The sequence below is a fragment of the Pavona decussata genome, unplaced genomic scaffold (assembly GCF_977016875.1).
Source record: "Pavona decussata unplaced genomic scaffold, jaPavDecu1.1 SCAFFOLD_759, whole genome shotgun sequence".
Taxonomy (NCBI): domain Eukaryota; kingdom Metazoa; phylum Cnidaria; class Anthozoa; order Scleractinia; family Agariciidae; genus Pavona; species Pavona decussata.
The window spans coordinates 37,501-52,565 of NW_028145914.1; the positions used below are offsets into that span (position 1 = coordinate 37,501).

The 15,065-nt window shown below is 41.3% G+C and overlaps 1 protein-coding gene across 3 annotated transcripts in view; it reads right to left on the minus strand.

The window, feature by feature from the left end:
- Positions 1-4,438: 4,438 nt before the first annotated feature.
- Positions 4,439-15,065, minus strand: part of LOC146448734 (polyubiquitin-A-like) — a 34,314-nt gene continuing 23,687 nt past the window's right edge. For 2 of the 3 annotated variants that reach the window (XM_085102377.1, XM_085102378.1), the window contains exons 5-7: positions 14,426-14,810; positions 13,140-13,189; positions 4,439-6,557 (exon numbers count right to left, since the gene is read on the minus strand). In XM_085102377.1, the coding sequence (XP_084958503.1) occupies positions 6,088-6,557; positions 13,140-13,189; positions 14,426-14,810 (905 nt within the window). In that variant the 3' untranslated portion in view covers positions 4,439-6,087. The remainder of the gene's footprint in view (positions 6,558-13,139; positions 13,190-14,425; positions 14,811-15,065) is intronic. The other variant, XR_014860910.1, reaches the window with a different exon arrangement.

Consider the following 15,065-nt stretch of genomic DNA (forward strand, 5'->3'; position numbering starts at 1 on the left):
TCTTGGATCTGCCAACTTGTATTTCTTCAGTGCTATCTCTAGAAGCGCAGAAAACGTCTAAATTGGTTTAATATACATCAAAACAAAAAAAAGATAAGAATCAAAATGGTGTAAAACTAAAAAGCTTACGAGAAATAAGACAAGATTTAAATAAGACCTTTCATAAGATTTAAATAAGATATGAAGAAACATTTTAAAAGAAATACAGCAGTTTAAGTGTGAAAATGAATAATATCAACTAATTAACTAATGCCAGCTAAGTAAACAGTTTTGCACATATGGAGTCCGCTTGCGTATTTTAAGTTGGTGTCCTATCCTTATATCAATAGCATTTCATACATCATCAAACATTCCACTCTGTATTTTTTCAAAATGATAAATTGTTCGTGCATATTTGGTCGGTCAAGGTTGTAACTTTCTCGGAGATGTTTCCCAATAGCTGAGTACCTCAGACTCGTACCCAGTCGCTATTTACGTGTTTTGTGGGGCGAGACGATTGGATGCGAGGATGGATTGCAAAGTCCTTTAACTATCAGAGACGATTCTAAACCAGCTCAAACTTACCCTAACTCTCACATTAGGTATCCTTGATATTCAAGGGTTGAATGTTGCATTTATACTAGGTCACGTAAACAATCAAGTGACTTTAATTTAAATTAAAAACAAATTTGATCTACAATACTTGAAGCTATATGCTGTTTTTAAAGTTCCTTTAAAAAGTGATAATAAAACTTTTTTCCCGCTAAATGTCCGTCGTTGGACGTAGGCCTTCCCCATTGACCTCCACCGGACCACGTTTTTCCCGTTAGCAGCGACTTATAAATTGGCCTTAAAATGTGTCATTATCGTCATCGTCCCCATCACTCTCATCTTCATTATCAGTCTCTTCCACTAGAGCGATTTGCTCTGCGTTTTTACATTTATCCCCATTGTCAGACCAGCTGCATAGATCAGTGCAATTAAGGCCAGCCTTTTTGCATTGGCAATGATTTGTTTCGCATCTTTTGCTTGACCCATCCACACCACTTGACCAGAGATGGATTACTGCTTCTGGTGCTGGTGGTTGTCTTGTCATCAGCGACAACCATTCGTTATCTTCGATCATCCAGCCGTAAACTTGCGGCCATAATTCAGCGTTGGATACTCTGTCATTGTTTCATACCATGGCTTGGTAGTGTGCTCTCATTATTGCTTCGAGTAGAGTTTCCTTGAACTGCCTTGGTAGGAGGTTATCCGGTCAGACTGCGCCTGCCAGGCATCCTTTACCTTGGAAATCTGTTTATTGGGTACATACAATTGGTAGACGAAGTGTTCAAGGGCAGCCTTGGTAGCTTAAGTCGGATTTTGACTTGTGCCAAGATCTGCACGAGCAGGGGACCTGCTTTGTGGAACGTCTTCCGAGAGGCTTGCTTTCTTTTTCCTGCAAAGCTACCCGTGTTGTCTGCTCCACAACAGTACATGGAATCCTGGGCAGTGGCAAGGTTGTTGTTCTGTCAGGACCGTACACGTCAACGATTGGTCATAGTGGAATGGCTTAATGCCCATTTCCTACTCCAGTTACGAATTGCTGTATTCTCACACAATTCTGTAAAACTCCTTATAGATGGGGACAAAAACTTCCTTGTCTGGTGAATGGATACGGATTCAAGTAGCACCTGAGGCTATTGCATCCAAAGCCTGCAGCAATTATTTCGTATCAGCTTCCTCCTGATTATGAAGGCGGTAAATGTCTTTGTAAGTAGTTTTGCATTGCCTTGCCCCTGCCACAACTATACGCTTGCCAATCATCTGTGTGCTGTTCATCATCTTCAGAGCAAGATAAGACGTTAGTTTCATTTTTGCGCTAACATGAGAAAGCACTGTAAATCTGCCATTGCATGGACAATTGTAACTTTCATTTTCATAGTGAAGCGACCTCTGCTGGTTCTGGGTTGTTACTGTTGAGCCGGCCTGGGCATAGCACAGCGACTAAGAATGGATTCGTTCTACTAGAACCATCAACATCCCTTCCGGCGGGAGTTTTGGCAAGGATGATTATCCAGCTACTCTTCATGGAACAATCACTTATTGTCCCATCATCCGCAAACAATGATCTGGATACAACAGAAAACTCTACTGACCAATTGCTTCTTTACGGTTGATCTTAGGTCTCGACTTTCATACTACTATCATCGGTGTGCATAAGGATCTGTTCTCTTTTAGCTTAACAACTTTGTCTCCAGCGGACAGCTTCATGTTCCTACCCACGTCCTTCCAGGTACTGAGTAAATGCTTCTTCATAGGTGACCACAGATTTGTTTTGTTTGATTAAATATGGTCACAAACAAATGCTTCAACGGTCTCTGGCCAATCCGACTTTAATTGCAAAGATCTTCTTTGATCTTGTCAGGCACGACTACTTTCGTGACTAGGTTGAATAGGTCATTACTTTGCTCTGAAAATGGATTGAAAAATAATTTGAACGTCGTGATAAGGTCTTCAAGTGCTTTCTCTTGGTGCGTAGGCGTAGCGGCTCAAAGATCATGGTGTCGCTTTGGTGTCGTCCAGTTACTTTCATTGAATGATAGATGTACACCAAAGAGTGGTCAGCGCCAAGGGCACAGAAGGGTACGTCTGGTTTTTTTTGTTAACCACCCAGTTTCCTTCCATAAACTCATTGTAGATCTCAGATCTGTTTCCTTCAGTGACGTTATCTCTGCTAAATGCAGGGGAATCATTCGTGCTAATTTTACCTTGTCATGAGCAAAGAAGTACTTGGTGAGTGTTTCAAGGGCCATTTGATGTAATTTCTAGTCTGCTGTTCGAACGGGACGGATGAATTGCAGTGTTTTCCAATACCATTTTTATGTATTTAATTTGCTTTATCACGCTGGTTGAAGTTTCTGGCATCAAACCTGCTCATTTCCTCCAGGACTTTTAAAGAATCGATAGTGCTGGCCAGTTATGCGGTCTCTTCTATTTTGCTCCGGTCCAATTTTGCGCAGGCTTGGTAAAGCGTTTCAGCAGCTTTCTCAAGACTGTCTCGCCCGTGAGTGCTGCTGCAAAACGGCGTCGTGGTATAGCGTAAACAGGGTTTGGAGAGTAATAACGTGGGCTCTTTCTCCTCTCCTCACATGTATGCCATCAATGATTTGTTTTACTGTTTCCGATCCATATAGACCAGCTTCCATCCAGCACCGGTCAATACCGCAGCTTTCAATGTACGATCCGATGGCTCTAATCTGTGTCATTGCAATGGAAAGTTCCCCACTGAGGTCAAACAATGAACTGGTTTAAGTCGTCACACGCCAACTGTAACTGCTTTGTGGGTTTGTAAAGGCCTACGTCGATTGACACCACAGTCTTTCTTGCCGGACCAACAATTTTCGTTTAGATCTTTTGGGCCTGCATCAATACTGCTAGCAAAGTCTATCGCACATCATCATGTGCAGGAGCAGCATTATTGAAAAGTGGTGTTCCGATCCCGGTCACTGGCATTGTACGAGTTAATCAATGAGTGATAACCTGACCATGTTGGAATGCTTAGAAAATTACCAGGCTGCTGTTCAGGCTCAACGAACACTGCTTAGTCCTAACTCCTAAAATGTTCACCTCTTTTCTCTTTGCAAACTTCGGACGACAGATCATAATAGTTTTTTGTAAATCTGGTGCGATCCTGAAGGGACCTGAAAAACCGATTTACATTCATAAGCGAACACTAGCTTCGTTTTGATGCTGCACTTTGTGTGCTCTTTATTGATGAGTCGATAATTGCTGTACCGGCAGACTACAGAAGTGCCAACAACATTTTTTTGTCATTTAGGGTCTCCTTAACATGTCAAGATAGGTTGTTTGCTTTTGCCACCCAATTTTTACGAGACGTATTGTTCGCCTTAGTTTTTTACGCGCTTCAAATCAGTCGATCGATTGAAGCAAAATCAACTTGTGACTTGAGGCCTCCATTTTACCTTCGGCAGTCGTTTCTTCTAGTCGAACACCATCTCTAAAAATCCTACATCCGCCCCTGCTTGAATCAAAGCTATTCAGGATTCGATCTGTCATTTCACTGCTTAACTATGCATGTAAATCCCATAAGACCTTCACCTTAACCTTCCTTTTACAACATCAACTACAGTATTATTTCTCTCGTAGTTTTAATTTTCAACAAAAAGTTCTTTGTCCGTCTGAATCAGTTTTAAGTTATTCCTGGTTTGCTGCTTTGTTACAACCTACGCATTGCAAAAAGATGATAGCAAATTTCTGCCTCCGTGCCATATCTTCAAAAGAACTCGAGATAGATCAAAGGTGTAACGGCTAAACATAACAAACTTCAAGGTTTCTGATTTTAAAGTAAAATAGTCAAAATAATTGTTGTTGATTACAACAACACAAACAAAATGTGTTGTTGGTTACAACAACACAAACAAAAGCAAGAACTCGGCAACAAGAACAACATGCACACAGCGGCAAGTAGCTTTATTTGCAGGCCTGTTAGTACATACAATATTACAAAAACAAAAGCAAGAACTCAGGCTCTTAAACTAACTCGAAAACTAACCAAGAAACTAAGTAACATTAGTGACGATTGATAGTGAATTGTCGTGCAAATCAAGACTAAGATCAAAGAACTTCATGATTAATTAATTGCGTAATTGCATAATAGCTTTTAGAGTTAAACGGATCTTTGGTATTAATTTTATCACCTGAGTCTATTGTCTTACTATAAAACTCACCTACGCTAACAGTTAAAGGGACAGTATCACGCTAATCTCAGAAACACATTGAAAATCGGAAAGACGCTACTCGGTTGATAGCAGCCAAGATATAATGCCAAAATTCCATTAAAAGACTATCAGAATGCAAAGAAACTATCCACGGATATTTTCGCCGGCAGATGACCAAGACGGAGAGGGGTTCAAATTTGAAAACGTCTGTCGGACCTTTTCAAATTTCGCTGTTGTGACGCACTAAAAATCGCCGGTTGTACTATATTTAACCTTTCGTCTTAGAATCACTATTAATATTTCTTTAAATTAGCGATTGAAAAATTAATTAACACAGTGTTCAAAGTTTAAATTAAGTGAATTTTGGCCAAAAATCATGATATCTCCCATGATACTGCCCCTTTACGCACTCAGTTTGTACAGGAGAAAAGGAAATGAAACTCATCTTCGAGTGTTGAACAGTTTCGCTTACCAACGCGTCAACAGTCAGAAAACACACGGAGACGAATCTAGCACTCGATCACCTAACTTTTATTCATAGCCAGAGAGAGAATGAACAATACGCATTTGCTTATATAACGTGGCAGAACTTTCTAGAATCACAACCTGCCAAAAACTGGTTGAACCGGTAATTTCCCACCTTAAGAACATCACAGTTGGCTCAAAATAGCTCCTTGAAACTTCTGGAAAACTAGACAGTTCATGAATACGTAAATGGTCTCTAAAAAGTCCTAAAACCAATGAGGACATCTCGCTAAGAGTGTACCTGTATTTCCAACATCGAGTTGATAACATCTGCAATCAGGGAAAGGTCTTTGATATATAGAGATTTAATAAGTTGTCTCGCCGAGTTTAAATCTTTCCAAGGCTAACTATTTTATATCCTCTTCGCTCATTTGCTTTTCTTCTAACGTCCAACTAACTAAGAAAAGTATATAACCCCTTGGAGGTTTAATAAAAAAGTTTGCGTTTTTGAATTTTGAAACTACTTTGTTTCCCGTAGGATACACACCTTTGTCGTATTACATTAACATTCTAAAAGACGAGTACCATTGACACTGATGAAAAGAATACCTTGAAATTATAGCTGGTAAAAGGCCAAATTTGAGAGACATTGCTACTTCCGGTAGTTCCCAAACTCCCTACATTTCTAATGTACCAAAATGACAAAGTCCCGGAAAATGTTTCATCGAATGAGACACTCAGTCGAGTGTTTGAAAGACCTCAAACCAATAGTAGTGCTTCAGTAAATTCAAAGCAAACGTTTACAGCATTTTATGATAATTAAGATCACATTTCAAAACCTCCTTCACGTTAATGAACCGACACAGTCAAATTATTCAGTTGTTCTCTCCATTCGTGTGAATGGCTAGAAAAAAGCTGTTCATAGCAAGCATAACGTTGAATGATTTTGAATTTTGTACTCTTTCAGGGTGAAGTCATCTTTTAAATCATTGCAATCACCATAAGCTAGGCGTTGAAACTTTGGTAGAGTACCAATTTTTTCTTGTATCTTCAACTTCACGAAACTTATCGTATCGAACGGAAAAACGTACAACGTAAGCCTCTTTGAATTTTCGCCAATTTTTGTAGTTACGAAGATTTTCATACCACGCTCAATCAACTGTACCGTTGATTTGTCTTGGATGTTATAGAAACTCAGACGGCGGTTGTCTTCCAATTTATGGCAACCAAATTCTAGAAGTTGTTTGTCGGATGGAAACCCCTCTGCGACTTCAAGTTTTGCTTTTAACATCTTGACGACATCGCTTGATTTGAGTTCGAAAGTGATCTTTCTTCCAGTCGACATCTCCACGTTAATTTTCATCTGTTGCGATGGAAGATCAAGGTTAGCTGAAAAATAGATCAGAACAATAACATTTCTTTTTAAGAACGAGCGGAGTGGTGAAATTTTAGCTCGGATTTGTCTGAGACAAAGTGTGTAAAAAAAATTGTTCCCAGACTAACTCCAGTGCTAGGTGAATTCTATAATAGTAGAAACAAAGGCCGCACTCTATTGGGACCATTCTGAGTAGTCTTTTTCAAGTGCAGAAATACAGAATACCCAGACGGAGAATATCAGCTTCCAAATGAACGCAATTCTCTCTATTCCCATTAAACCAGAATTAAAACCTTTCCACAAGAATGCAATTCTTATTCTTTATTCAATAAACTATTCCAGTGCGACATAATTATCAATGCAATTGGTATCTCCGTCCATAGATGGATTAGGCAGGAATGGCTTGGAACTTGAACAAAATTAATTAGGTTAGTTTTGTTCAATTCCTCACATTTCCATCTCAAAAATGAGCCAAAACAGATCAAGAGTTGTTTCTTTCGAGGACTCAGTTAAAATCTTACTCTGACTGTTCTAGAACTAGGGGTACCCACAGATTATTGAAGTGCGTTCGATACCTAACATAGCAACATATCTAGCTATGATGAACGCAATCCTGTTGGTTTCAATTTGACTTAATTCGTTTTCACGTTTTTTTTCTTTTAACTTTTTATGCAGCTATCTTTTATCTCGAAAATCATCATATATTTACAGAATATTTGAAGTTTCTTTTCCAAATTAATAACCACAGTTTTGCTGCTACTAACCCAGCCTGAATAAAAGAAAAGTTTAACGGGCAAAAGAAAAAGTTAATTTTGAGGGTGAGCACGAGTCCGTGACAGGTCTGGCAGAAACTAACTGAAGGTATAATTATTAGTTGCGTGACACTTGTAAAATATTTTCGGAACGTTTTTAATCATTGAGGAACGTAATTACAAGACGATATACTTGCTAGTAAATACACTACGCAAAAATCCCGCTGCTATGGGGCAGCTAAACATTTTGAATGTTGAGGTCTAATATAACTCGGCATATTGAAAGCCTTGATCTTAGATAACACAGAGAAAAAACATTGTACAGTAGATGATAAACTATTTATTTCCACTTGTTACTAATAGGATATTTTCATTATGGCGTTATTTGGCTACAACTACCAGAATCCTTCAGTTTTATGTTTTCTATTGCTAACAAAACGCCCTAATTTCTCGAACAGCAGCTGGTAATTGTTGAGTCCGGAAAAGTACCAAGACCACAGGCATAAACACAACATGATTTAATACGATCGATTCATACCGCATGCACGAACAACTCCCCGATCGCTATCGCCGGTCAGCGGTCAGTGAGGACTTCATGTTACTACATCTTCCTTTTTTTTTTAACTTAACTCAATGTCAATAAGCACATCAGTTCCCCAGTCGTAAATAAATACTAATCTTAGCATTGTTCAATAAGTCTTTCCGGTCTTCTAAGAGCTCCTCTAGGTCTAAGGCAGGTCAGCAGCGGATTAGGCTGTAAGGGCTCATTTACTGCTGGTTGGTCCTCAGGGACAGGCAGTTCTCTGAAGTCTTCTTGGCCCTCTGGGCTCATCCCTCTTGTTGGTGGTGCTTCGTGACTCTCACAGCCCTGGTTCTGGAGGTCTTCCCTCAAGAACTCGTGTTATCCTCCGGTTCCTTCTTACTTGGCCATTTGAGGTCTGTATGACTACGGACCTTGGAGATTCGTGTTGCGTAATTACTGTCCCTTCTGCTTTCAGGTCAGGAATCCAAACGCGGTCACCAGATGACAGCTCCTCTCCCTCTACTACTCTGTGCCTCTGGTCATAATCGAACTTCATTTTTGCTCGGTATTCCTTCTCTTTTCTTCTAACGTGATCATAGTTAGGGGTCTCTGGCTTCAGCTTATCCGGGTGACAGGGGACTCTAGTACGTAGTTTCCGACCCATGCTTAATTGTGCTGGAGGGTAACCGTGATGCAACAGAGTATCTCTGTAATTCAGGAGAGCCAGGTATTCATCACTACTCTTATTTAAGACCATCTTCATAGTTTGGACTGCCCTTTCCACTTCTCCATTGGCCTGGGGATATCTTGGAGAAGAGGTTACGTGCTGAAACTGCCAGTCAGTGGAGAAGGTGGTGAACTCACGTGAATCAAACTGGGGGCCATTGTCGGTAAATAAGATGTCTGGAATCCCGTGACATCTGAAAACCCTTTTAAGCTGCAGGATAGTCTGGGCAGAGTTCACATCCTTGGACACTCGACATAATTATCTCTACATCTCTTGAAAAGTAATCTACAGCTAGGAGATAATGTTTATCCTTGTGCTGGAAGACGTCTACGCCGACTCTGCTCCACGGTCGATCCGGAAATTCAGTACCTTTCATTGGCTCAATGCGTTCTCTGCGATATTTCTCACACATGGCACAGTTTTGCACAACATTTGCGATGTCTTGGGAGATTCCAGGCCACCACACCGAGGAGGCCGCATTTGCACGCGTTTTGGTAATCCCTTGATGACCATCATGTAGACGCCTTAGTACATCTGCTCTTAACCTTGGGGGTATAATGATTCGTCGTCCTCTCAGGAGTAGCCCGCTGTGGAGGGATATGTTGCCGTGCTCACTCCAGTGTTTAGCTATTGGCCCATGGACTCTTCGTTTCTCTTCCAGCCACCCATGCTGAACATACTGCATCACGGTTTTGAGTGTGTCGTCATTCTTCAGCTCAGAACGTATCTCATCTAACCGCTGGTCCGAGGCAGGTAAGGTCACTAGTACAGCATTCACATAGCACTCGACTTCGTAATGAAGGTAGTTCCATGACTTGAACTCCTGGACTTTACCTTCCTGGGGGGATCGTGACAATGAATCAGCTGTGTACAGGAGTTTACCAGGAACATGTGCGATGGCAAAGTCAAACCTCATGAGTCTCATCCTGAAACGTTGTATGCGCACCGGAAGCTCGTCTATCAACTTAGTGGAAAACAACGGAATCAATGGCTTGTGATCTGTTTCTACTTTAAATCTCATTCCAATCAAAAATTCTGCCGAGTGTTCAAGTGCCCATGTGATAGCCAAAGCCTGTTTTTCAATTTGGGCATAATGACGCTCTGTCTCAGTCATTGATCTGCTAGCATAGGCCACTGGCCTCATCTCGCCGGATGGCTGCTTCTGCATAAGAACTGCACCTAGTCCAAAACTGCTGGCATCAGATGAGACCATGGTCTGCTTTCTCGGATCGTACAGTGCAAGGACTTGCTCGGATGCCATGTCTGCTTTCTACTGTTGAAAGGCTTCTTGTTGGGCTGGGCCCCATACCCAGGCACTCTCTTTCTTGAGCAAGTCTCATAAAGGTTTTGTCTTCTCAGCCAGACCTGGACAGAACTTCATTAGGTGGTTGACCAATCCTAAGAAACGTCACAGGTCTGTAATGTTCTGGGGTTCTGCCATGTCGGTGATAGCTTTACCCTTTGAGGGATCTTTCCTGACTCCTTCACTGTCAATGATCTGGCCCAAGTATTGCAGCCTGGTTTGAGAAAATAAACACTTCTCAAGGTTGAGCGTGATTTTCCTCTCCACTAGCCTGTCAAGGACTTGCTTAAGTCGCTGATCATGTTCCGCTTGGTCTCTCCCAATGACTAGAATATCATCCATGCGGCACTTGACCCCCTCTATTCCAGAGAGTTCTTTATCCATCCTCTTCTGGAAGTACTCGGGAGCCGATGATATGCCGAAGGGAAGATGCTTAAACATGTCATGGCCAAAAGGTGTAATAAAGGTAGTTAGCTTGGCACTTTCTGGGTTTAGGACTATCTGGTGGAACCCTGAATTAGCATCAAGTTTGGAGAATACTGATCCTTCTGTAAGGCTTCCCAGCGTTTCTTCAACTGTTGGCATTTGATAGACTTCTCGGCGAACTGCTTGGTTAAGCCGTGTGAGGTCAACACATATCTGTACCCTTCCGTCGGCCTTTACACTACCACAATCGGCGAACACCATTCTGTCGGCTCGTCTACTGGTTCAATAACATCCAGTTGTTCCATACGTTTGATCTCCTCCTGCACCTTTTTCATAAGTGGCAGTGGTACTCGCCTGGGGGTGGTCAGACAAAAGGGTGTGGCCCCTTCCTTTAAATGAATTGCATGTTCACCCTCCTGTTTGCCGAGGCCTTGAAAGAGTGTTGGGTACTGCTTGGCAATGTCCTCCTTTGTCCCTGATCGGAGAGTATGGTTATCAGGCGTCAGATGAACAGCTTGGACACTGTATGTCCCTGGGATTTCATGGATAAGGCCAAGACTTCGGATGGCAGGTATCCCAAGAAGCAACTTGGATGCCCCTCTGACTATGTACACTTGATCTTTAATGACTGTTCCAGCTAGGGTGAGGTTCATGATTGCACATCCAAGGGTCGCCAGAGGAAAATCCCCTGCTCCGACAAGTTCTCTGTCAGAGTTTGAAAGCGGCCCATATGATGACTTGTAGATGGCTTCAGGCACAACAGACACTTGTGCTCCTGTGTCAATGCACCATGTTAGCATGTCTTGGTCTTGGATCTTGAGCTGGACATGCCATCCAGTGTCAGACCTACCGGTTTGAGGGTTTTGCAGCTGGTTCTGATTTGGAAATATTGGAACATGTAGGTGTGGTTACCCCTCCCACAAATGTGGGGCTTAGGTCATTCTCAGCTTCGAGAACCTGGTTGACTTTTACACTCTTGCATATGATAGAGAAATGCCCCATTTTATTGCACTTGCTGCATCGTGTATCTGCAGCTGGGCGGTTTCTCCTTCCACGGGGGTGCCGGCCGTTGCAATAACTACAGTTTCGGCCAACTGTTTGGAAGGGCTTCCTTTTAGAGTCTCGCTGGTTCCTTTGCTCTGTATCTTGATCAGTGTTAGGGCCTGACCTGTTCCCTCGAGGTGTGACACTCTCAATCTCTGCAGTTTTTGATTCTTGTAACTCGCGTTTTCTTGCTTCCTTCAAAGACAGGATCTTTACCACCTTTTCGAGTGAAAGGGCTGCTCCTTCATCATAGAGCTTTAGCTTGTAATTGTCTTCCTTGCAGGAAAAGGTAAGTTTGTGTCTGACTGCTTGCTCATAGAAATTGGCTGGAAACTTGCACTCGGCGGCTCTTTCTTTGACAGTCATGACCCGTGAATCAAAGGTCTGCGTGGGCTCTCGTTTAAGGTGAATCCAAAATTTCTCTCGCAGCATGAGTTGAGGGTCCTGTTTCTGAAAGTATTCATCAAACTTTGCCGTAATGGTCGCGTAGTTATCGGAATTTTCGGCTGGAAGTTTGCCTTCTCCCCCCGCGGGGTCGTCACGCTCGGGTAAGTAGGTAAAATTTGAGTAAATTTCCAAACACGGCTCGCCGATGTGGTTTAAAAGCAGCCGCACTTTCATTTCATCGGGTTTCTTTGAAGCTCCAATTGCCTTGAGTTAAATTTCGAATTTTTGTTTCTATTTACCCCACAAGTGAGCAGGATTTCCCGTTGAAATTTCCAGCGGTTCCAGCGGTCTGGCGAATGGCATGCTTTCCGCCATCTTGTTTGAAACCACGTATATAGGATGCACGTGCACTTTGACCGATTAAGTCGTCTATTCAATCCGTTTCTTCGACTGGTTTGATCTCAGCAGCTGTAGGCTAGTAGGAAGATCTCGATTCTGACACCATGTTGAGTCCGGAAAAGTACCAAGACCACAGGCATAAACACAACATGATTTAATATGATCGATTCATACCGCATGCACGAACAACTCCCCGATTGCTATCGCAATTCAGCGGTCAGTTAGAACTTCGCGTTACTACAGTAACCGAACCTTTAAGTGAACTAACGTAACCAGCGCAGAACTTGCCTTGAAACACGGTCGTTTGCCGCGCGTGTCGTTTCTAAACATGTCTAAAGGCTTGGCGTCACAGGATCACACTTAAACGCGAGGCAAATTTGCGTCCACTTATTACATAGACAACGAATTTCTCGATTTTTTTCTGGATTAGTGAAACAGGTAACCCAACACGTTCCATAGAAACGCCAACACAACACAAGATTAGGCTTCCGTTCTCCTTTGTCGAATGCAACAATTTTTGTAACTGCCGAGAAGGTATTTTTCACTCCAAAAAGTCGAAATCTCCCTGACAATTCCCCTTTAATAGAAGCAAAGACAACCCTTGATGCCACTGGAGTTATCTAAATGTGTAATTCTAACTCCAAATGTTTCTAACTGTAGATGAAGGGTGCATTAATATTATATTCCCGCAGTTGTTTCATTTAGACGAGAGCCGTTTTTGAGGATTACACCCCACAATTTCGTCAATTTCCTATACTGATCAATTCATTATCGGTCATTGAACGTTGGACAGTTTGTGTGACACGGATTTTCGTCGCAAAGAACCTGGGGACGAAGATTTGGAACACTGTAAAAACACACAGAGAAGTTCTAAAACTTCAAACCTAGCATACACGAAGTTGTTATTAAAGGGGACAATTCGCCAGAAATGTGGCTTTCTATGTAGCCATTGGTTGTGTTAGTTTCAGCAAGTTATTAATTGTGGTAAAATCTACACCCGCCATCTTTTTTCACACATTGTATTGAAATACTCACCAAGTTCCTCAACAAGTTTTTGCTCTTGCTCTGTTGTATAGCGCGAAGTTCTAAAAAACAATAAAAAAAGATGAATTCCTTGTTATCCTAGGATCCTTATTAACTTACATCATTCAAGAATACATGAATAGTTAAGTCAAAATACGTGAGGGTGAGGAAACTGGAAGAAGAAAGCAAATTAACGGTAAGAACATTTTCCTTTTGTTTTACCGACAACGAGAAAGATTTTAACGACAAAATTAGAGTTGACAGATGTGTTATTTCACCCATGTAGTGACACAGTCATTCTCAGAACAAGAAAATCCGATGTCTCCAAACAGGAGTCGAACCTGATATCTTGCAGTTACTAGCTCGAATGCTCTAACACTGAGCTATTAGGAGACTCGGCCATAAAACTCAAACCTGGTCTGTCATTATGATGATGATGCTGATAATGATGACAATGATGATAATGATGATGATGATGATGATGTATCTATGCTGATGTGATTAAAGGGCCCTAGTTAGCCACACCTTTGTTTTTGTTTATATGCGAGAGTTTGGCTATTGTATTTTATTCGGAGCATGTTGAAATGAACGAAATCACTGTTAAACTACTACAGATAATAAAACATACTTTCAGGAACACAACTTACAGTTAAGCAATAAGACTTCGCTTCAGCATGCAATATCAATAATTTCGATGGCATCGAAAATGGCGAGGGCTGACTAGGGTCCTTTAATAGGGGAAGTGTGTCACGGGAATTTGGATCTTCTTTGATGAGAATGGCGCAACCAAATACCTGCACTTAGTTACAAACACACCGTCCCAGAGAAATAAATTAACTCAACTGAATTCTTCACAGGAACAAGCGCATTTTGGACACGACAAATATGAGAACGTGAAATACATTAGCATAAATTTTTTCATGTCACAACTCATTCTGTCATAGTCCATCTATACTTAGGGACACTCAACGACAGTTAAATAACATTGGGAGAATAATTATAACAATACAGGACCATAATTTTCAGAAAAAATAATTGAAAAACGTTTTGAAGTTTTGTAATGAGACAACCCATGTGACTCTTCCCCCTTAAATAGTGAGTATATCAAAAATAGACAGCTCGTCTTTTTTTTTTTTCAGTTCCATCTCGACTGTTGTGAATCCTGTGAGCTTGAGGTTAGATATAATGCTGTGTATTTTGACTGCTTAATTGGCGTCATTAATGAATTTTACTTTTCCGATCATGTTATTCAATTGCCTACTTACGGCCAACATACAATATATCTCAATATCATATACCTTATCTCATCAAATTTCTCGTCCACTTCGTCTCTATTTGTGATGGTTACTTCTACTTCCTCTTTGAACCCAATGCATTTCAGCTGACTTTCCAATCTCTTTTTCACTTCTTTTTTCCTTAACCACAAAAGAAATTCCAGAAATCTCTGTTTTGAACTGCATCGCAGGTTGACAAGGATTGAACCCACTGTTACATCGTCCACGTGAATCCCTGGTGCTTCCAATGCACTTCTCACTGTCTTTTTAACTTGATCCTCCTGTCTCTTAACAAACGCTTCAAAAACCTCGATGGCTTTCTCACCTGCCTTAAGCACATCTGCAGCAATTTTAAGACAGACTGAGAAGGAAAAGTGAAGACCATGCTTGCGGGAAGGCTCTTCAACTCCTGCCGCAAGTGGAGGTAAACGTGTAGAAAAAAAAGAAATCTTGAATTAGATGTGCCGTAATAGATTATGATACCTAACTGATTAGCATATTTTTTTATAACCAAATGTAATAACTAAATACTTTAATTTGCGCATAACTCTCTATCCATTCGTCCACTCACTTACCCGTACATCCATACCGTAACTAAATAGACTTTCTATATTCTATTACATTGTCGTCCACCTTTATAAACATAAACTACTTAATTAAACAA